The 23,748-nt window shown below is 48.9% G+C and overlaps 1 protein-coding gene across 1 annotated transcript in view; it reads right to left on the bottom strand.

Moving 5' to 3' along the window:
• MAMLD1 (mastermind like domain containing 1) overlaps window positions 1–23,399 on the bottom strand; it is a 61,941-nt gene extending 38,542 nt beyond the window's left edge. Inside the window, exons 1-2 of the mRNA XM_064277714.1 lie at window positions 23,248–23,399; window positions 1,931–3,664 (exon numbers count right to left, since the gene is read on the bottom strand). Of these exons, the coding sequence (XP_064133784.1) occupies window positions 1,931–3,664; window positions 23,248–23,343 (1,830 nt within the window). The 5' untranslated portion in view covers window positions 23,344–23,399. The remainder of the gene's footprint in view (window positions 1–1,930; window positions 3,665–23,247) is intronic.
• Between the last annotated feature and the right edge of the window lie 349 nt (window positions 23,400–23,748).

The raw sequence follows: 23,748 nt of genomic DNA, 5'->3' as shown, positions 1-23,748 counted from the left end.
CTCTGTGCTGCGTCCCCTGGGCACCGCATGGGAACTCTGCTGGATGCATCAACCAAAGGACCAATCCTTCGGAGTGGCACACTCTCCTTGGTTAGGCTCCGTTGACCTGGATCATGAAGACACTGTCTCTGTCTCACAGGGCTACCACAGTCATGCTCCTACGAGGTCCTCGGGAAAGAGGGCAGCCCTGACAGGGCCTCACTTGGGCCAGGTTCTGGCCCAAGCACTTTATGGGTGGACGTTCCCTTGTTAAGTGCTGTACAGAAGAGGAGGCATGAGGAGGGGGAGGGAATGGAAATGCCAAGGACCGTCATCAGGGCCAACTTTACTGGAGGCGATGGTGCCTGAGTCTTAAGGAGCTGGACAGGAGAGAAAAGGTGGGAAGGGAAGGCCAGGCACAGGGAAAGGCATGAGTAAAGGCAGAGGGTGCCCAGTGGGGGGCCAAGAGCTGTCAGCACTTCAGGGTAACGAGATAGAGGTGGAGTCTAAGGAGGGAGGCAGGGCCAGCCTCTGGGTCTCTGAAGACTTCGGAGCAATTTTGACATATGACCAGGTCACTGAGCAAGATAACTGTCAGAGCAATGGATGGCTTATTGGGGAAACAGTTAAGAGTTGACTATCAATTTAAGACAAAGAATCAAGAGGGACTGGATCAATGGAAACCGGGGGTGGGGGGGACATCCTGCTTCCTGGTAGTCACACCTTTGTGTGAGGTCCTCGTGGGCTGAACCTAGTGACCTGCTTCTAATGAAGAGAATATAGCAGAAGGGGTGGGCTGTCCCTTCAGAGACTGGGTTATGAAGACTGTGACTTCCGTCTTGCTGGCACTCTCTCCCTCTTCCTCCCTCTAATGAGGCTGACTGCCTTGTTGTGAGATGCTCTGTGGAGGGGTCCACGTGGCAAGAAACTGAGGGAGGCCTCAGGCCACAGCACATGAGAACTGAGGTCTCAGTCTAACAACCTGTAAGGAACCGATCCCTGCCAACGACCACCTGAGTGAGCTTGGGAACAGATCCTTCCCAGGTAAGCCTTGATGTGACAACCAGCCTGGGAGAGCCCCTAAGCCAGAGGACCCAGCTAAACCGTGCCCAAATTACTGACTCACAGAAACCGCAAGGTAATGTTTTAAGCTGATGCTCTGGGGTAATTTGTTAAGCAGCAACAGAGGACTTATATAGCTGGGGAGCAGAACCCAGAAAAGTAGGATCTGTGACTGACACCCGGCAGTTAGAATCACCTGGATTTAGTGATTGATAAGACTGTAGGGGATGAGGGAGAGGGAGAAGTGAAAAGTAATTTCAAGGAAATCCCGGGCTCTGGAGCCAGACTGGGTTCAAGTTCCCGCTCTGTCCCTCGCTAACTGTGTGACTGGGCAAGTTATTTCAACTCTGAGCCTTAGTTTCTTCATTCGTAAAGTCAAGATGAAAAGAGAAACTGCCTTACAAGAATCTGTCTCTCCTTTCAGGACCTATACAGTGAGGGTGTGCAAAAGTTTGATATGGCATTTCTAGAAGGTTCAGCATACATCCTTATGCCAAGATTTAAATGCTTCAGTGCAGTTTCCTTGTGTCCTAAGAGGCTTGGCCTGACCCTGTGTCAGGCAACATACTACATCGCCCGATGCAGGGGAGGGCAGTGGGGTGCTAAGGAGGGTGGTGCGGTGCCATTCGGACTTGTCTCCCTGATCCCTTCTCCTGGGAGCACCTCGTGGTGTACACTTTTCCCCCCAGAGGAGTAAGAAATCCGAACAGACAGGGGAACCATAACCTTGGCCTCCTTAACGCTGTGCTCTAAGCACACAGCACTTGTCAAGTCCGGTCTCAGAGAACACTACAGCCTGGCTTTGCCCTCCACAGCCAGCCGGCACTGGCGAAGACATAGCCCTGACTTCCAAAGCAATGCCACGCCGCCAGAGACGAGCTCGTCTTACCTGTCTGGGCTCTGAAGGCAGCGGTCGCGGCAGGCGCTGGGGCTGCTGGATCATCTGTTGCAGAAGGATCGAAGAATGGTCAGGCTGCTGCTGCTGCAGCTGCAAGGTGGCGGTGGCGGTGGAGGAGGCAGTGGCAGACGAGGCCTGTGTCGGCGTCGGCTGCTGCAGGTAGTAGAGCAGGGAAGGGTGCCTGGAGGTGGCCGGCACAGAGGGCAGCTTCTGGGGGCCCGGCTCAGAGACAAAATGGGACAAGGGCTTGGTGTTGCCAAAAGTAAACGGCTCCGGGGCCCCTGGGCTGGGGTTGGCCGACCCCTGCTGCATGAGCAGGCTCAGGGCTTTGGAGGAGCCGGAGGCCATGGGCTTAAAGATCGCATTTGCTTGCTGCTGCTGCTGCTGCTGCTGCTGCTGCTGCTGCTGCTGCTGCTGCTGCTGCTGCTGCTGCTGGCTCCGCGGGGTACTGGTGGGTGTGAGGCTCCGGAGCAGGGAGCACTGAGGGGTGAAGGACTGCTGTGGCAGGCCCGGGCTGGAGAGCTTCTCCGGGCGATAGGGCGGCGAGGGCCCGGGGGTGCTGGTGGGCAGAGCAGACATCAAGTGTCCTTGGGGGTTCTTGATGTTGGAGGACACCAGGTTGGCAAGAATGGAGCTCTGAGGGCTGAACTGTGACTGCTGGCTCAGAGCTGGGCTGGGGAGCTTCTCGGACACGTAGGGCATGATGGGCCCCAGGGCAGCGCTGCTGCTGGTAGCCATGCCTGCGAGTAAGGCATTGGGAGAGCCTTGCAGACTGCTGCCCGGCAGGTTGCTGGATGACATGCAGGACACCATGAGGCTCTGCGGGCTGAATGGTGGTGGCGGATGTGGTGACGGCACTGGGTGGTAGGTGGGGGAGAGGCCTGGTGGAGGCAGACCAGACCAACTGGGTGCGGGCCCTTGCTGCTTCGCGACGGATCCCTGCTTGTTGGCTGCCAAGGCCTTCAGCTGGTGAGCGTGATGCCACTGAGGTGGCGGCACAACGACAGAGAGCATCGCCTGGCCCTGGTTCTTGGTCTGTGCTGTCGAAGAACTGGGTGAGACCATCTGCTTACTGGTGGAAGGGATCGTGTAGCTGATCCCTGCAGAGGAGGGCGGTATGTGAAGTGACACGCCAGCCACTTGGCTGCAGCTAGAAGCAAACTCCTTGCTGGAACCCAGGCCCTCCAGTTGTGGCATGTGCACCGAAGGCTTGGGAGCTGGGCCTACGGCTGCTGGGGGATGATCCAAGACCAGCGGTTCCTCTGGCTTGCTCCCCAGGATCTTCTCAAGATCTAGATCACTAGGAGAAGGTTCTTGAATTTTTGTTAGCTCCTCCAGCAGATCTTGAAGTTCTTGGTCTACAGCTGGCATACTACTCGGCACGCTGTTGACTTTGTCATAGTAAGGAACAGTGGGTGCTTTAAGCCCCATTTCTGCTGTCGGGGGCACCACAAATGGTGAACCCATAGGGCTGCCGTTCATGGGATTGTTCTCAAGGAGGTGCGAATGGCCAGTTACTCCCATAGCTGTCACACCCGGGTTCATTGACAATGGGGGCAGCTGCAGCTCAGCACAGGGGGCACTGGGATGGGCCCGTGGGCCCATAGAAAGGGTGACGTCTTCAAGGCAGGGCCTCTTAATTTTATTAGGGTAACCCCCATCAGCCATGCCTGGAAACTCCTGGAAGCTGTCTTCTGTTTGTCTCCTCTTAACGGTGCCCTGTGGCTGAAAGAGAAAAGAGAGAGTGTGGCATTTTTATAAAGGCTTGGCACATGAAAGCTAATGAACAGGAAACCTGCAACGTAGCAGCTTCGAGACTAATAGTTGTCAAATGTGAAAAGCGGCCTATTTTTGGAACTATAATGCTTGTTTCTTTGTTGTTGTTTCATTGAAACTGTCTTGTTACATTTCAAATAAGGCATTATGCTGTCTGTATACTAAACATGACAGAAAGTCATGCAAAGGATATTCTTTGCCCAATTAAAGAGGAGTTCTATGAAACTCCGCAGAAATCACTAAATGAACTATACTGCCAAAAGCAGGCATTTCACAGCAAACTAGAAAGAGCTCGGATCGTTTCAATTCCAACTTGCCTACAGATACTCTGATTTTTACAAAGTAAAAGTGCCACATAGGCATTTAACTTATAAGAGACATTTAACTTGTAAGTTGCCTGCCTGTCGTGGTTAAGTACATCAGTCTGCTATGATAAAGTGGAAGACAACAGAGCCTTTAAAGGAATGAAATAGGTCTGGGGGTGCTTCTCTAGGCAGCTGTCTAAGATATACTGCTCAGGGGAAAACACAAGTGGCGGAATAATAATCATAGCATGATTTCAGCGATTTTTACATACACACGCACACCCCTAGTACATACAGAAATAACTTGGAAGAGGACTTAAACCCAACAGCTGGGAGTTTTCATCTCTTGGGGAGTGGAATGACTGACAATTCCCTCTCTATTCTCTACATTTCTGTATTGCTTGTTTGTTTTTAACAAGAAGGACTTGTAAGCCAAAAAATAAAAGGATAAAGCTTATCTACATAAGAAATTCCTCTTTGCAGATGCACCCTCAGGTTGGGGAGATAACAAATAACAAGAAAAGGCCCAATCTGGGCTCTGCACCTTGGGAAAGATGCCCACCATTTAGAAATGCTTTGCCTTTGGAAACAACACAAAGGCCTCGTTGTTGTTGTTAGGTGCCGTCAAGTCGGTTCCGACTCATAGCGACCCTATGCACAACAGAACGAAACACTGCCTGGTCCTGAGCCATCCTCTCAATCGTTGTGCTTGAGCTCATTGTTGCAGCCACTGTGTCAGTCCACCTCACTGAGGGTCTTCCTCTTTTTCCGCTGACCTTACTTTACCAAGCATGATGTCCTTCTCCAGGGACTGATCCCTCCTGACAACATGTCCAAAGTATGTAAGACGCAGTCTCGCCATCCTTGCTTCTAAGGAGCATTCTGGTTGTACTTCTTCTTCTAAGACAGATTTGTTCATTTTTTGGCAGTCCATGGTATATTCAATATTCTTCGCCAACACCACAATTCAAAGGCGTCAAATCTTCCTTATTCATTGCCCAGCTTTCACATGCATATGATGTGATTGAAAATACCATGGCTTGGGTCAGGCGCACCTTAGTCTTCAAGGTGACATCTTTGCTCTTCGACACTTTAAAGAGGTCCTTTGCAGCAGGTTTACCCAATGCAATGCGTCCTTTGATTTCTTGACTGCTGCTTCCATGGGTGTTGATTGTGGATCTAAGTAAAATGAAATCCTTGACAACTTCAATCTTTTCTCCATTTATCGTGATGTTGCTCATTGGTCCAGTTGTGAGGATTTTTGTTTTCTTTATGTTGAGGTGCAGTCCATACTGAAGGCTGTGGTCTTTGATCTTCATTAGTAAGTGCTTCAAGTCCTCTTCACTTTCAGCAAGCAAGGTTGTGTCATCTGCATAACGCAGGTTGTTAAGGAGTCTTCCTCCAATCCTGATGCCCTGTTCTTCTTCATATAGTCCAGCTTCTCAGATTATTTGCTTAGCATACAGATTGAATAAGTATGGTGAAAGGATACAATCCTGACACACCTTTCCTCACTTTAAACCACTCAATATCCCCTTGTTCTGTCAGAACAACTGCCTCTTGATCTACGTAAAAGTTCCTCATGAGCACAATGAAGTGTTCTGGAATTCCCACTCTCTGCAGCGTTATCCATAATTTGTTACGATCCATGCAGTTGAATGCCTTAGCATGGTCAATAAAACACAGGTAAACATTTTTCTGGTATTCTCTGCTTTCAGCCAGGATTCATCTGACATCAGCGATGATATGCCTGGTTCCATGTCCTCTTCTGAATCAGGCTTGAATTTCTGGCAGCTCCCCTTCGATATACTTACTGCTGCAGCTGCTTTTGAATGATCTTCAGCAAAATTTTGCTTGTGCATGATATTAATGATATTGTTCTATAATTTCTGCATTTGGTTGGATCGCCTGTCTTGGGAATAGGCATAAACATGGATTTCTTCCAGTCAGTCGGCCAGGTAGCTGCCTTCAAAATTTCTTACCATAAATGAGTGAACACTTCCAGTGCTGCATCAGTTTGTTGAAACATCTCAGTTGCCAGTCTGTCAATTCCTGGAGCCTTGTTTTTCTCCAATGCCTTCAGTGTACCTTGGACTTCTTTCAGTACCATCGGTTTCTGATTTTATGTTTCTTCCTGAAGTGGCTGAACGTGACCAATTATTTTTGGTATACTGACTCTTTGTATTCCTTCCATCTTCTTTTGATGCTTCCTGCGTTGTTTAATATTTTCCCTGTAGAATTTTTCAGTATTGCACTCAAGGCTTGAATGTTTTCCAAAGGCTTTAGGGATACAGTATTTCCTAAATCCCTTTAATGGCTCCATATGATCATCCTTGGCTGTCATGTTAATGACCATGACCTGCATGTCAACAGATTTTATCAGTCAGCAATACCTCTCCTGCAAGTAATGGGGGAAAAGGGGTGCAGGTGGAGGAATATGTGTTGGAATGATCAAAAGAAGAAAAGAGAGACTTGGAAACTACTCAAATGCCAACAGTCTAACAAACAGATATATTTCTCCTGAAACACTTGTTCATGTAAGAAAGCCCTCTCGCCCTTAGGAAGTCTTACTAGGCCAGCCGGTGCTGGTCCTCTGATGCCCTCTCCTATTGGGCTCTTCAAGCTTGATGAGTTTATAGCTCACTTGCCAGCATGATGGGGGTGGAAATCATGGCTCTCACAGAACAGTGACTGTCAAAAGAGATCCCCCAGGGCTGTGCATCTCAGGCCTTGCTGCCCATCAGAATTCTTCAGATTCCTAGGACCTCCCACCATAAATCCATTGCTGCTGGGGGGCCAGGCATCTGAGTGTTCCCAAAGCTAGAGCACAGATGGCAGTGGCATGGCACAGGGCCCTGGTTTCAAGGCAGACTCAACTAGGTTTTAGTCTTGGCCTTGCCACTTAACCTCCCTGAGGCTATTGCCCCGAGAAACTCTTCAAACCTTGAACTGAAACTAACCCGAGGTCACTTTGTAGCTAAATAACACATTGGCCACAAAATAATATCACCCACAAGTACCATGCTCCTTTAAAAAAATCACCTATATGAGACTAAACGGTCAACAACTACGTTAAAACAAAGATGAGAATGTAAGGGAGCAGGGAAACTAGATTAATGGAAATGGAACAACCAGAACAGAAATAACCATTAAGGTATTGGGCCTAAGGAGGCAGGGGGTGGAGAAGGCAGGGCATGAGTACCAGACACTAAAGTGATACCAAGAGCCACTGGAACACACAGGCACCCATCAACGGCATCAAAGCAAACGTTGCCCACTCAATCCCAGTTCTGGAAACTAACTGGCTCCTCAATAACAAAGCAGAACCCAGGAAGCTCCTGCGGGGTGTGAAGGGCATCCAAGGAGCTGGAGCGGGTACCACCTCTGCTCTGACAAGTCTGCTCTGGACAGCCACTGGCACTGGCACTGGCCTAGGGAAGCATTTCTCCAGGGTTCTGATTCGTCTTGCTTTCCCCAGGGGTGGGCTTGGGTGGGATGTGTATTGGCTGTTCTCCTCCAAGCTGTCCTGGTGGTAGGGACTGAAAGGAGACTATGCTTATTTGGAGGCCTGCAGCTCTTCACTGGGTTTTGACGGTCAGAGTTTTCAGCAGTGAGCCTGGAGTGCCTGGCTGGCTGGCCAGCAGGCCAGCCAACCCTAAGGCAGGCCACGGGAAGGCGGGCTGTGTTTACCCGAACGTACTCAGTCTCGGGCTGTGTTTACACAGACATGCTTAGCCTGGCTCAGTTAGCATCTGCTTTCACCAGGCAGCAGTTAGGCGTGGAAATCTATTATCCAGTTAATTTTTCCCCTAGAGAGAGGCTTGCTTCAGTACCTCCTCATTCGAAGTCCCGTGGTTTGCTACCCATCTCAACTGCAAGAAGCTGGCTGGGCTTACCCCAATGCCCAGTGCCATACTGCCGCCTTCACTGGCAGACCAGGGCTGGGATGCCGCTGCCGAGGTTCTGAACATCTGGGCCTGGGTGGGGTTTCGTCTTTTTTTTTTTAATGGGATTATACAAAATATGGTTTTTGTTATCTGCTATCGGTAGCTGCTAACCGAAAGGTTGGCTGTTCGACTCCACCAGCCACTCCTTGGAAACCCTATGGGGCAGTTCTACTCTGTCCTTTTGTCCTATAGGGTTGCTATGAGTGGGCACCAACTTGACAGCAACGAGTTTATAGGTGGCGTAAACAGCTTGCACTTAACTACTAACCTAAAGATCAGCAGTTTGAGCCTACCCAGCAGCTCTGCAGAAGCAGCCTGGTGATCTGCTTCCACAAAGATTCCAAACCACCTATTACAGCCTTGAAAATCCTATGGAGCAGTTCCGCTCCGTAACACATGGTCGCCATGCGTTGGAATTGAGTCAACTGCATTGGGTTTGGTTTTGTTGTTGTTGTGTTTTATTTACTTAATAATAGAATGGGGACCTTTTTCTATGCTGATATCTACGTGTCTAGGTCATCGTCAATATATGCATCTCTCATATCTACTTTCCCACTGTGTGGCTGGGCCATTGTTTATTTCACTAATTCCCTGTTCTTGGACACGTGCTTTGCATTGAGTTTTTCTTTCTTTTTTTTTAACTCCTCATTCTGCCTCCCTCCCAGCCCCTGGTAACCGCTGGTCTTTTGTCTCTATGCATTTGCCTATTCCAGATGTTTCATAAAATGGAATGACACGGTATTTGTCTTTTTGTGTCTGGCCACCATTTTAGAGAAGTGCAGCAGAGAGCTCACTGCTCTGGAATGGCTTCCACCCTTGACGCCCTGGTGGGGGTGGCAGGCCCCCCAGTCAGGCTTCCAGACCCTTCTAAACAAACTTTTCCACTTCACACACGTGTGGTTTCCCAGCTCAGTAACAGCACGCTGTTAGTCTCCACCACCAGCTAGCCCCTACTTTCTTCAGGCCACATGTCCCACGTGATCCTGCCCTCTCACTGTGAGGATTTTTTTTTCCCAATAAGCGAATCAGCAGACACTGGCAGGACTTCCAGAAAGAATAGCTCCACCTTCTATTTTTACAGAAAGTGGATTGGAATGTGAATTGCCTGTGGTCACATAGCTAGTTAGGTGGGAACAGCAGAGCTAGCTCCCATCTGTCCCAACTCCCAGCCAGAGCCCTCACAGGTCAGGTCTTGGGGGGACAGTGAGCGAGGGGTGGGCCTGGCTTCTTGGAAATGAATGGCTTTACCTCTGCACATGAACGCTTGTGGAGTCCCCTTTCATAATCCTGCAGACAAAGCCACCATGACCTTATAAACATTCATTAAAATGCATTTCAAAGCACGTGATGGCTTCCCCACCCCCTAAATAATGAGAGAACAAAGGCAACCCTTCTGATAGGGGACAAGTTCAGCTCTGAAGTCTGCATTATTTCTGGTCCTGTTTGAAAGATGACAATATGGCAACCCTTCCCCTTCGACAATTTCGGTCCTGAGTGACACAAAGGGCAAAGATTTCTTGGGAAAGCTCTAGATGATAAGAGTACAGTCCAGGCTCCTACAATGGGTGTAATTAGAATAAAGGATCTAACTGTGTACATTACTTTTTCCAAAGAAGGCTGGCAGGACATTATAAACACTTAATTTTGGACACTCTACACAGATATTGGAGTCCCTGGGTGGTGCAAGCGATTAATGTGCTCGGCTGCTAACCAAAAGGTTGGAGGTGCGAGTCCACCCAGAGGTGCCTCGAAGAAATGCCTAGTGATCTCCTTCCAGAAAAAAAAAAAAAAACAGCTGTTGAAAATGCTACGGAGCACAGTTCTACTCTGACACACATTGGATTGCCAAGAGTTGGAGCCTACTTGACGGCAACCGGTCTATCTTCTTTCGTGCGTCCACACAGCTGCAATCCTAAGCACCAGTGTGATGCTGTTGAAATTGAATCAGCAGTCCACTGTTGCAAAGTTCAAGTTCTTAGGTCGCCCTTAAACTAGCAATGTAATTATACACATCGACCTCCTGGTGTTTATTATTAATAGGAAGATAATAAAGTGGGTGATTAAGCATTTGCTAATTACTCCTAAAAAAAAAATAAGGGAGGTTGTGATTGAGTTAACAGAGAAGGCCAAACCAAATTTAACTCTTCAACACACAGCCTGTCTCCCAGTGGTGCTTCCAACTTGCCAGAGGTGACAGGCTACTATTTTTAGGTGGCAAAACCCTCTGGCAAAGAGCACCTCTGTAATGAAGGCCGAGTGCTAAGCACTACGCTCAAATCCCCTCCCCCTGCTGTCCAACTTTGCACCACCCCCCAGGCCCAGCCCATCCTTGGCTCATAGGTGTGAGTGCCTTGGGAAGAGATGCTCATGGAGCTGGTACTTCCTGTAGTCTGGTCAATCTCTTGCTCTACCTTGTACTGCTGTATTTGAACTATTATGTAGGTGGGAAAAGAATCGAGAAACAGATCAGTCCCACACATTTGGATGGGCATCTTGTCTATGGTGTCTTCCCACTAGGACGTACCAAAAGAAGGATGCTGCTACTATCCTTGGCCACATTGACTTCTACAACCAATTTCTGCCCACACCCTGCCTCCTCAGCCCAAGAGGTGGTTGCGTGCTTACTAAACACACATATTTTAGCTCCTGAGCAGAGGTGCCAAGCCCAGTTAGTAGATATAGAGCCAGACTGTTGAGCTCTGTGCCATAGAAACGGAGGGGATGCAGAATAAAGAGCATCAGCCCAGCTCAGAGGCCTTCCAGGTTGTCTAGGTCCTTTTTTTTTTAATTTAGATAAAATTCAAGTGGCATAAAATTAACCCTTTTAAAGTGCATAGTTCAGAGGCATTCATGACATTCACAATGTTGTACCACCAACATCCCTATCTAGTCTAGAACATTTTCATCACCCCAAAAGAAAACTCCATGCCCATTATGCAGTCCCTCCTTAGTCCCTCCATTCCTCTCAAGCCCTGGGCAACCACTAATCTACTTTGTCTCTATAAATTTACCTATTCTGGACATTTCATATCAATGGGATCATACAATATTTGTCCTTTTTGTGTCTGACGTATTTCACTCAGCATCATGTTTTCAAGATGCATACAATGTCAGAGCATGTTTCAATATTTCCTTTCTTTGTATGGCTGAATAATGTTCCACTGTATGGATAGACCACATGTTGTTTATCTGTTCATTTGTTGGTGGCACTTGGGTGATTCCCACCTTATGGCTATTGTGAATAGTGCTGCCATGAACATCGGTGTACAAGTCTCAGTTTCAACCCTGTTTTCAAGTTTTTGGGGTATATACCTAGGAGCGGAATTGCTGGATCATATGGGAATTCTACGTTTAACGTTTTGAGGAACCACCACACAGTTTTCTACAGCCTAGGTCCTCTTATTGAAGGGTTGCAAGGGAGCTGAGACTCAAAGCCAACTTCCTTAGAGGAACATCTCTCTGCTATGCTGCCTGTCCCCACACACTGCACCACAGCCTTTGCCAGGACAAAAGGCTGAATGATGGCATTCAGAAGCCAGGGCACCTGCCCCTGTGGTGCCAGAGAACATTAACCGCTAGAGACTGAGGGCCAAGTGAGAATGCCTGAACAAGCTCAGTCATTTTAGGCTTGGTTTCTGGGACCCATGTGGCTGTGTGTCTGCACAAGGACTAGGCTACGTCTCCTGTAACAAGGCCTTTCTGGGGACCTGGGGTGATTCATTGCACCCATCACTTACTTAAGCACTTCAACAGTAGACTCACGGGCTCTGTGTCAATCGTTAAGATGTTGGCCTTTCCTAGGCCAAGCCTATGCGACCCAAGGCTTCATGTTAACAACCACAGGCCTGTGTGGGTGCCAGGCCCCTGTCAGTAGACAATGTGTTCCTCATTCATTACCCTTTGATTCTCACAACATCCCAGGAGGGAGGCAGGGCTGAGCTTAGTATCCCTGTTTTGCACACGAGTAAACTGAGGCTTGGGGAGGCCAGCTGACTTGCTAAAGGCATAGAGCTAGTCCGTGGCAGAGCCTGGCCCTTGGGACTCCAGTGTGCACTGTGCCAGGGCACAGCCCAGGCTGCAGAGTCCCGGGGCCCCAGTGTGCAAAGAAGTGGAGGTGTGGATGCCTCCGCAACGAGCCAGCCTTCCCAAGTGAACTAGAGGCAGGACATTGCAGTTCTGCACACTGAGATTGAGGAGGAAAACCTGCTGTTCGCTGTCAGGCATGACCTTTCATGTTGCCTGCAGGAACTACCACACTCGCCCCCAAGCTTTCCAATTACACATCTCAGGCTAGCGCCAGACAGCAACACGCTCTGCTCAGAGAAGGAAAAGTTGACTACAGCTTGCACAGTGGATATTAACTTAGCTTGGCTGCTGGGGATTGCTGCTCCCGTCAGGCCCATCCATTTCCCTGCAAAGCCCTTCACTTGCCCTCAAATGTAGGAGCACACGGCTGAGTATCTAAGAGCAGCAATGACTGTTGTCAGGAGAGTCAGGGGCTAAGATGCCAGACACCACTCCCTGGGCTCCAGAGGGGGTCTGAGAATTCAAGTCAGTTCTCTGCTCAACAAGAAGGAGCAACACTAGAAAACCTGCCTCTGTCCAATTGGGAGGAGGTAATCTGATCATACAAAGAAACTTCTGGACTCCTAATTCAAATAACAGATCTGAGCAATGTGGGATGCTAAGAGGGCTGGAGGTAGGAGCCTTAGACCCTCACAGTCTGCCTCAAGCTTGCCTCTAATTGCTGGTCACTTTGGGCAAGTCATTTTCCCTCTCTGAGCCTCTGTTTTCTTACCTGTAAAATGGGGAGCATGAGGTCTACTTCTCATGCGTGTTATAAGGATAACATGAGCTTAGACATGTGATGTTATCATAGTGCCTGACACGGTGTAGATACCAAGTAAACATTATCTCTCTTTCCACTCTCAAAAATGCAGACACATTCCTGGTGGTCCTAAAATAGCCTTTACCACAGTTTACTCAGCAGCATCTGCCATCCAAGGCATATCTGCCTTCAGTCATTGGCTGCGGTCCTGAGCAGCTGTGTGTGAGGCTAACTTCTGTAAACCCAGTCAGAATAAAATGCAGCAAGAATTTGCCATTGAAAGGAAATCCTCAGCAAATATATTATGAAGTGAAAGATTTTGCATTCGAACTTTTTTTTAAAGTGTTTACTTGGCGATATCGGCCCTTTAAATAATGAATCCTAATGTAGTTTTGGCCACAAACACACGTTGGTGTTCTATAGCTCCAAAACGCAAGCAACAGGAGTAGGTTACATATTGAAAATAATGACAACTGAAGAAATATTTATAGCTCTTTCACTATACGTGCAAGTGTCTGTGCTTATAGCATGGAAGGGGGTCACCTAGCCTGAGAAAATTCTGTGTGTGTGTGCGTGTGTGCGTGTGTGAGTGACGGTGGTGACAGAGGTGATGGTGATAGTGGCGGTGATGGTGATAAAGGAGGTGATGGCGGTAGTGGTAATGGTGGTGGTGATGACAACGGTCACGGTGATGGTGATGAAGGTGGTGGTAGTGGTGGTGGTAATTGTGATGGTGGTGATTTGGTAGTGGTAGTGGTGGTGGTAATTGTGGTGGTGGTGCTAGTGGGTGATGGTGGTGATGGAAATAGTGGAGGCGGTAGAGGGGGGAGTTGACGGTGGTAGAGGCGGAAGTGACGGTGGTGGAGTCGACGGCAGAGGTGGTGGAGACGGAAGGGGTAGAGGGTGGAGGTGGAGCCAGTGGTGCTAGTGGAATCAGGCAGCCGCTCCTACGGGGCGCTTCCTTCACCTTATACTGCTCTGTGAGAACCTTCACTGCCCGGGCCGCGGGAGGAAGACGCAGGCTGGCTGCGTCATTAGCAGACACTTCAAAACAGCCTCATTGCACTCATTCATAATTATCTTTTTCTCACTTGGAAAACTGAAGCTGAATTACTGGGGAAAACACAGGAGATTTTTGTTTGTTAATATGCTGCCAACAAAGTAATTTTACATCAGATTTAACTACAGCAAAGGGCAAGGACTTTCTAACTTCCTTAGCTGTCACGTGGCTTAAAAAATGGCTAGCACTTAGCTACTGTGCACTTAGCTATTTGAAGCCATATATTCAGAAAGCAGATGTTGGGTGTTGATGTTTGGGGGTTGGCTTCCTGGAGGTATTTTATGTGAGCCAAGTTCATTGTTCTAAGCTCCAGAGGCCTGGCTCGAGGGAGGAAAAGAGGCATGAAAACGTTCAGCTTTTCTGACAGTGTCACCCAGACAGCCTTAACACTAGACAGCTTCCACGCCTCGAGCTTATTCTAGAAAAAGAGGCCGCTAGGGAGACTGGCACTGGGCTCCCCACCACTCCAGAGACGAAAGCTTCCGGCAGGACAAAGCAGTGCTGGCTAGAGGGCCCAGAACTGAGAGCACATTGCAAGGAGAGCTGTAGTGAGCCAGACAGAGAAGGGTCTGGTATTCTAGGGTGACAGACCAGAAGGGAATAACAAGAGCAAAATCAGCACGGGAGCAGTGTTCTTCAAGGGAGTACAAAATGGTGATGTGATGGAGAGCAGCGGGGTGACACCTCTGAGGAGACAGGAAGTGCAGGAAGGAGCAGACCAGAAGAACTGGGAGCAGAGCTTTGCAGGCAGGAGGGCAGTGAGTGAGAAGGCCCTGGGGCAATGCCCTTGGCACTTTCCAGGAACAGAGTGTGCCAGGGAAGGAGCCTGGTTCGCAGAGGGAAGCCATTGTGGGGGGAGGGGTGGTGTTAAGCAGGGGAATGATCTGCTGCATCTGTTTGTAAAGGTGCTCCTTGGGGGCTGATCGAGTGCAAGAAATGGATGATGCAAGAAGGAAAAGGACAGTGGCGGAGGCAGGGACTCTGGGAATAGGATGGCACCAGAGCATGGGGCTAGCTTTGGTATTTTTTCAAGGGACAGGAAGCAGAACACGTGGGGAAGTATGAGGACCTATGATCTTACCTCAAGCGGGTTGTTGCTTTTGCTGGGTGCCTTCGAGTTGATTCCAACTCATAGCGACCCCATATGACAGAGTAGAACTGCTCCATAGAGTTTCCAAGGCTGTAATTTTTACGGGAGCAGGTCACCAGGTCTTTTCTCCTGAGGAGTGGCTGGTGAGTTTGAACTGCCAACCTTCTGGTTAACAGCCGAGCACTTAACCGTTGTACCACTAGGGCTCCTCCCTCACGTGGGTACTGCGATATATATTTGGGGAAACAATGAACCAAATGCCCAGTGACCTAGATCAGGGGCTGGCGAACTTTTTTTCTGGGAAGGACCAGACAGTAAACGTTTTAGGCTTTGCAGGCCATCTGCAACTCTCCCTAGTAGATGATACATTAATGACTGGGCATGGCTGGGTTTCAATAGAACTTTATGTACAAAAACTGGCTGGGTGGCAGGATTTAGCCCACAGGCCATAGTCTGCTGACCCCTGACCTCCAGCATTGTCAGGAGCAGAGCACCTTCCCCAAGGGAAGTAAGTTGATTCCAAATTGCCCTCCTCAAGATGCAGGGGGCCTAACAAATAGAGTGGACGGACAACATTTTCAGAGTGGAAAACTTAGCAAATACTTCAACCATAGCGCAAAGTAGGTGAGCATTTCTGAACTGCCTAAGTTCTGCGGCACTCCTCAGTGGATGTTTTCACCTCCACAAGTGAGAGTTGTTACTACGGGGCATCCTGTGGCGGGGGCCGCAGGCCCCAGCGAGGGTCATGCGCGCTGTCTCCTCCAGTGCCGCCATGGGATGGGCCTTGCTCTTGCGGTCTTGGCACGCTGCTGCACGATCTGCATTTGTCGGGCAGATCAAGCACACCCTCCTCACTTGGGCATTCAAGGTTCTGTGACCCAGTCTCACCTTCTATCCTCCCCACCCCCAGCCCAGGTGCTCTGGGCGTCACCACATTGGGCTTGTACATTTCCCACCTCCATAACATAACTGGCTGGGGGCTGGGACTGATTCCTACTCATCTCTGTGGCCCCAAAGCACAGTGACAGGGATGGCACCTGCAGATTTGAATTGAAAGCTTTCCTGCCAGTTATCCTGCTCTCTTCCCAATTCCAGCCAGGAGACAACTGCTTTTCAGACCTCGGACACACCCTTTCCCCTCTGTGTGGCCCTGGCCTCCTCTTGTGTCCAACAAAGAGGCTGGGCTGGAAGATTTCTAACGAACCTTCTGGCAAAGATGAACAGTAGCCACTGCTTATTGAGCATTTACTATGGGCCAGGTTCTGAGCAGTGGCCGGAGGTGCTTAAGAGCGGAGTTCCCACATCCTGGCAGTGAGCCTGTGCGCACCTGGGCTAGATGACAGCCCCAGCAGCAACAGGGCTGGAGAAACAGCTCTGTGTGGAGAACCAGGGGAGTGAAGAACTGGAGGGAGGTGGGCAACGTGAAGCCTGAGCTGGAGGACAGGTCTGCATCCACAGGGCCTTTGGCTTATGCCTGCCTTTCAGAGTTTGGTACTTTGGGCGTTGGATCTAGTGGGAGGGGAGCAGGATGGAGATGAGGAGCAGAAGTGAAAGGTGGGAAGGAAGGGGAGACGGAAAGGCAGAACAGGGAGTGTTTTAAAAGCTTATTTTATATCGACTACAGAAATTAAACCATAGAAGCAAATGCTCTTTTTCCAGAGGTCTGGAACTCAGCACCCCTGAGGGCAGCTTCTGACCCAGATATCTGTCTGTAAATAGAGTCACACGAGTTCTCCGGCTGGGGATTTTCAGAGAAAGCAAGAGGCCTCAGCCTGCACAGGCCAGTTCAGAGTTTGGAGAGCCGGAGGCCACAACCCAGGACATGCCCCCAACCCAGTTTGCACACACCCTAGAATGGGGTGGTACCCAAGCCTCAGCCCACCTGGACTCTCCTGCTCCCCTGCCCTGAGATCCAACGGCTATCCACTCTCTCTAGGCAGCCCAAGCTCCAGGCACCTATTTTAACCTTGGGCCTTAATCCACCAGCAGCTCCTTGGAAACCCTTTGGGGTTGTTGTACTCTGTCCTATGAGGGTTGCTATGAGTTGGAATCGACTCGAAGGCAACAGGTTTGGTTTTTTGGTTTTTAATCTCAAGGAAGCTGGGGGCGAGGAGCGAGTGTAGACAAGGCCAGCATGGGCTCCTGAAAGTTCAGAAATAGGGAGTGCCAAGCTTCAGATGCCAGTGGAAACCAGCTACAAAATGGAGCTCCCCTGCCCGCATCCTCCCCTACAAATGAACAGAGATTTGCAGGCCACTGGTTTGCCAAAGTGGGCCTCCCAGGCAGGATCCAGATGTGGAAAGCCCAGTGGTATCTTGGGAGCTGAGTAGCACTCAGCCCTTGGGGAAGAGGTCCATCTGAAGGCAAGGCCCTGCCTGGCTCCCTGCCCAGGTTTGGTCTCTAACAGGAAAGGGCCCCGACTGAAGGAGAAGGAGGAGGGAGAAAAGGGAGCGAACAGCTGCGTGCTCCATGGGGAGGATCCCCAAAATAGAAAGGCACATACGCACTGCAGGCCCTTGACCCAGAATGCTGATAGCTGCACCACAAACCCAGCTCTCCTCAGTGCAGTGGGGTGGGGATGAGACGAAGATGTTCTCAGGGCTCCTGTGTGCCTACCTGAGCTCCAGGGACAAGTGTTTCCCATTGCCCTCCTGAGCAAATGCTGATCTCTGATCATTAAAAAAGTACTAACATGTGGTGCACAACAGATGAGGGTAATTCATGTCACTGAGTTGTACATGTAAAACATGTTGACCTGGCAATTGTTTTGTTATACATATTTTGCCACGATAAAAAAAAAAGAGTACTAACAGCAGGAATACCCTGTGTGGTTTAAAATGTGTTCACATCCATATCCTGTTTATCATTGTCCTAGAAGCCCTGACATAGAGAGTAATTAACCCAGTGTTACTGATGAGGAGATGTGGCCCAGAGACTTGCACAATGTCCTCAGTAAGTGGCAGGGACAGGCGCCTCACCAATGAGCTGGTCCCTGGGATCACCTGGTTTATGGAAGTGGGGCCCATACATGTGGGCTTCCCTTTCCTGAGGCCAGGCCTGCGCCTGCCTTGTGACGACAGCCTACATGAACCCAGGGATACTGGAAAAGACCCACACCCTGAACCTGGGCTCTCACTCCAGGCTTTCCAGAGTGCTGTTTAGAGAACTCACTCCAATTCTGGGCTGGCTGTCTCTGCCTCCCTGTTGGGTTTTGTATATTAACCTTATATCCAGCAACCTTGCTATAATCGTTGATTAGTTCCAGGAGTTTTGTTGTTGTTGATTCTTTGGGGTTTTCTACATAGACAATCATATCATCTGGGGGCAAAGACAGTTTTATTTCTTCCTTCCAATCTGTATACCTTTTATGTATTTTAGTTGTCTTATTGCATTAGCTAGGTCTTCCAGAACAATGTTGAATAGTAGTGGTGAGAGGGGACATCCTTGTCTTGTTCCTGATCATACGGGGGAAGCATCTAGTTTCTCACCATGAAGTATATTAGCTATGGGTTTTTGTAGATGTTCGTTGTCAAGCTGAGGAAGTTCACCTGTGGGGTTTTGAATCAGTCTAGTTTGCTGCTCATGGGCTGGCCAGTGGACAATGCAGGTCAGAAGGCTCCAGGAAGCCACCTGGATGAAGTAAAGATGCTTCTGCTGTTTACCCGTTTATGTTTACCTGTTTACTCTGCTACTGTTATGGAATCTCCAGAATATCTGGGACTCCATTTTGTCCACAGCTCTAGCTTGAACACCCAGCCCTCAGAAGGCCCTGTAAACATGAGCTCCTAATCTGGAAATGGGAAGTAGCAAAATAGAATGAGCTTTGGAGTCAGGGTACCTGGGTTTATGTTCTAAACTTGCAACCTACTGACTATTCGACCTTGGGAAGGGTCTCAGCCTCTCTGAGCCTCAATCTGCTCTTTGATGAAATAGAAACATTAATCCCTGCATCACAGGAGCAAATGAGCTAACACATATAAGGGAGACACTCCATCATTCTCTCTTCCCAGTTTCATGAACTCCAGAGTAGGATGGATCTCTTCCTGGTAGAGGAAGCCTGGGAATAATCTGATCCTAGACTGTGATCTCCTTCTGGGCCAACCATGCCTCGTTTAACTCTGCAGCCTAGGGCCTGGCACAGGGCTCGGCACAGAGGAGGGCCCTGGCAATGTGGAGGAAGGCCAGAGACATAGACAGGCCTTTGGACATAACACCCATGCACTCTGACCTCAAGAGAAAATGACTTGCCCAGGATCTCACACAGAGCGCTGGCATCAAATCCAAGGCCTCTTTACTCAGGGTCTAGCGCTCTTTTGTGCAAGGGAAAGCGTGTGCCTCTAAGAATGATGGGTACAAATCTTGAACCTGATCATCCACCACAGCAGGAGGTGAACAGACCTTCTCCTACTGGGTATTTCTAAGGTCCTCAGTCTAAGGAAGAGGGACAGATGGAATGAGTATTTTATAGCTATCCAAGTCTCCACCTCCCCTGTTACAATAAGGGCTCCTCTCTTCCTAGCCCCACTTGCCTCTAGCACTTAGAGGAGAGAAGCAGAAGGGGTGGGGCTGATTTTGGTCATTCCATGGGTAGAAAGCACACTGCGCTAGGGATCACTCAAATGCAGACCCCTGGTGTGGAACCCTACCTTCTCAATGGGCATCTTTCTACAAGCCACTGGATTTCTTGGACCTTATTGTCCTTATCCATAAAGAGAGAGCATGATAACAGTACTTCCTCTGGCCATAGACTGGTTGGAAAGCTCAGATGGAATACTGGGCATGACAACCCCTTGGACCCATTGATTCATTTTTTATCATTAAATAGCTGAACAACTGAAGATGAGCCAAGAGCACAATAGCCCCTTCCTCCTTCATCTGTACATTTAATGCCCGTAGCACCCCTATTTCGTCTAGGAGCTGCCTTATGCATGGCATAGATGGCTGGCTCAGAGTTGGGAGAATATTTGCAACTTCTAGAAGAAAGCAAACTTGACCCTTGATTCTTCTTCCTTTTATCTAAAGCTAAAACTCTCTTGTATTTCCTCGGTGATCTTCAAGTATGTCTCATCAGCTGTATCCCTGCAATGGGGACAGCGAGGCAGAGTCACCCGGGTGTGTGTGTAGACTGAGACAGAGACGACATGTGACATGCACACTGAGTCACCACTCCCCCGCAGGCTCCAGAGCACTCCCAATCTGGAGTGCTAATTCCTTCAGGATTCTCACAGTAGTAATAAATTGACCCACTGATTTGGGGGAAAAGTCGAGATGCCAACCTCAAAGGGAAGGCCCGATGGTCCTGCCTCCTGTTAGAGCTCCATCTGCCACCTGCCAAGATGGGCTGCCTTCTGGACCATCGGTAGGTACCCAATGCTCGAAAGGCAAAGCTCCCCTTTCCCCAGATCACAAAATTCACTAAACAATCATGCTGCTGAAGGAAGAAATAAATGCATCACTGAAATTCCTTACAATGACTCTTCCCACCTGACATGTGTTCAGTGCTTTGTGGTTTTTAATGTGCTTTAGATCTAAGAGGCAGCAGAGTACAGCAGCAATGGCAGCAGGCTCTGAGCTCTGCCATTTCCTAGCTCCGTGGCTTTGTTCAAGTTACTTAACTGCGCTGAGCCTCAGTTTCCTGGAGATAATTCTAGCCTTTTCCTCTCAGGGTTATTGTGAGGATTACTGGATAATGTTCCCCAAATGCTTAGCCAAGTGCCTGGCACCTACTAAACGCTCAACTAAAGTAAACTCCTCCGGGGGAGTTGCTTTCAGAGCCTGAGGCATGTTTGTTGGATATCCTCAACTGGAGCCAAACCCTGGTCTTCTAGGACAGCCTGGAGTTTCAGACATAGTCAGGCCACTCAGAGTCAAGGGGGGAGAACAAGTTGGGCCACGGAGGTGCCAGAAGGGCCGAATGTTGATCACGTCTAAGATGTGATTCTAAAGCAATGAACGTGAAGTTTTGGTGAGATGTACAAAGGGCTCTAACAGCCATTTCCAAAGAGAAGTCCAGGCCCGAAATGGTGTGAAGAATGGTAATTTCTCCAGAGTAAGGGAGTGGATGGCCACCCCAAGGACCCACTTTTAAGGACAACCTTCCCTGAAATGCATGCTTTGAGGGCTATACCTGTCCTAACCAAAGAAGTTACTTACTAGTCATGCTTTTGAAGAGGGTTGGTGGGGTGGGTGAAAAGAAGGGGGAGAGGAGCCTTGCAACCACAATCCACCTCCCTTTGCTCCTAGTGTAATGTGCTTGACTGTTAAGTAAAAGGTTGAAGGTCCGAATCTGCCCATAGGTTCCTTGGAAGAAAGGCCTGACGATCTACTTCCAAAAGGCCACAGCCATTGAAAACCCTATGGAACACAGTTCTACTCTGACACATGTGGGGTTGCCATGAGTCGGAGTCAACTGTGGCAACTGGTTGGTTGCTCCTAGGACTACGGCTCCAAGCAAATGGAAACAGGTGTGAAACAATGGAGAAATCCAAAGCCATAGCTAAACTGATAACTCTGGGTACATTACCAAAAGGTTTTCCTTCACTGGCTCAGTTGTTGGCCATAAAGTAGAAGCAAGGAAAGAAAAAAAAAAGGGTGATGATAATTAGGATGGAGGTTAGAGATTCCCTTCTAGAAGACACCTGACTGAAATGCTGGCAATTTGGAGGACAAGGTTCTTGGCCAAGTAATCCCTCCATCTTGGCAACCCCATCTGATTGCCATCTCCAGGAGAGCTGGGACTCCTGTAAGCAAAGGTTTGTAAACCCTTACATACTCAACTCGATGCCACATATTCAATCAATTGTTGGTAGTTGACAATAAGGAGGAAAAAAAAGAGAAGCAAGATTTCAATAATCTCTCCCCAGACCCATGCACATATCAGAATCCTAAAAGAAGTAGAAAGCTGACTTCGGGAAAGTGAATTGCCCCTGGAATTGGAGAAGACAGGCCATCTAATTATGTGAAATGACATTACCTCAGAGCCCCGGGCTCCCAGTTCTATGAACAGGAAGGAAGCAGACCCACGGCTCTATAAGAGCCATTTCCTCTCTGCTTTATTAATTTCAAAGATTAGCAAGCCACTCCTTTGTGGGCCTAATACACCAAGATAACAGCCATTGTGTTTGCTGCAACTCCTGCTAATCAAGTCTTGGTAGACTGGTGAGATTGCAGACTTTCATTGTCAAACTCAACCAACCAATGGCTCTCGTAGCCCCTTCTATCATCATCCTGGCCCCTTAGAACTAACATTGAAATTCCTAACTCTGAGTTTCAGAACCTGGGCCAGGTGGTGTCTGGGTTCCCAGGGAGGAAAGTGGAAATGTGCCAAATGAGTTTAAAAAGGACACAGGAACTAATGGACCACATCTACCACAGCTTCCACCAGACTGAGTCCAGTATAACTAGACGGTGCCCAGCTACCACCACTGACTGCTCTGACAGGGATCACAATAGAGGGTCCTGGACAAAGCTGGAGAAAAATGTAGAACAAACTTCTAATTCGAAAAGAAAGACCAGGCTTGCTGGCCTGACAGAGACTGGCAAAACCCTGAGAGTATGGCCCCCGGACACCCTCTCAGCTCACTAATGAAGTCATTCCTAAGGTTCACCCTTCAGCCAGATTGGACAGGCCCATAAAACAAAACAAGACTAAAAGGGCACACCAGTCCAGGGGCAAGAACTAGAAGGCAGGAGGGGACAGGAAGGCAGGTAATAGGGAACCCAAGATTGAGAAGGGAGAGTGTTGACATGTAGTGCGGTTGTTAACCAATGTCGTAAAACAATATGTGTACTATTTAATGAGAAACTAGTTTGTTCTGTAAACCTTCATCTAAAGTACAAAAAAAAAAAAAAAAAAAAGGACACTGGAGCCAGAATGTTAAATGGGAATCCCTTGCTGTGCCTTACTCATGACTTCCTATACTCAGTCATACTAGGACGCTGATGCAACACGTTGGGTGCCTGCCATTCGGATACTCCGGGTTTCTATTATTAAGAGGAAAGGTAGGATCTTCTTCCCCCTCACCCTTCCTCTGTCTTGTTGAAGGGGTATGGTACAAAGATCACTGGACTGGGAATCCAGATGGAGCCTTGGACTGTATTTCCAGCTCTCCCTGGGTATCACAAGGGGCTGGGTCAATTCATTTCTTAGGTCTTTTCTAGGTCAGACTCGCATTCCTTACATTTTGGGTTGATTCCCTGCCACCATGCTTGCACAGAGAATTTCAGTAACACATCTTAGGTTCAAGTTTTAGATTAGAAGCATTCAATGCCCCCCGCCCCCCTCCATAGCCCATTGTCTGACCGATTCCTGGAGCTTTCTGGGCTCCTGACGATTTCCCACCATGGCGTAATGGGGAAGCATGCTCTTGATTACAAGCCGACTTTTCCAGTCATCCATTGTTTGACCTGCAATTTTATTCTTGACTCTCCAAGGCGCTTCCCAAACGACCTAGACACAGGGCTTAGGGAGACAAAAAGTACACTGTCTTTCAGACACGAAGATGAGACCATTGACCCAGTGCATCACAGACTTTTACTCTGAGGACAGATTTGCATGGAATCAGCCATATTCCTTCTCCTGTCTCTCTCCCCACCCCACCACCCTCATCGTGCCCCCCTCCACCCCCAGTGATGAGGGGTTGGAATGAGGGGGCAGTCTCTGGCCACAGGCAGGGCAAAACTCACTGAAGATATGGTGGGTGGGTGAAGAAGCAGCGTGATGTAACCACAAGAACACTGAGCCTAAGGCAGGTAGTGTAGATTCTAGGTCTGGCTTTGTTTTTGAGTGGTATGCAGAAGACCC

Source organism: Loxodonta africana, chromosome X (genome assembly GCF_030014295.1).
Source record: "Loxodonta africana isolate mLoxAfr1 chromosome X, mLoxAfr1.hap2, whole genome shotgun sequence".
Classification (NCBI taxonomy): Eukaryota; Metazoa; Chordata; class Mammalia; order Proboscidea; family Elephantidae; genus Loxodonta; species Loxodonta africana.
Note: the sequence above shows the minus strand (reverse complement) of the source record. Positions and strands in the feature narration are given on the sequence as shown.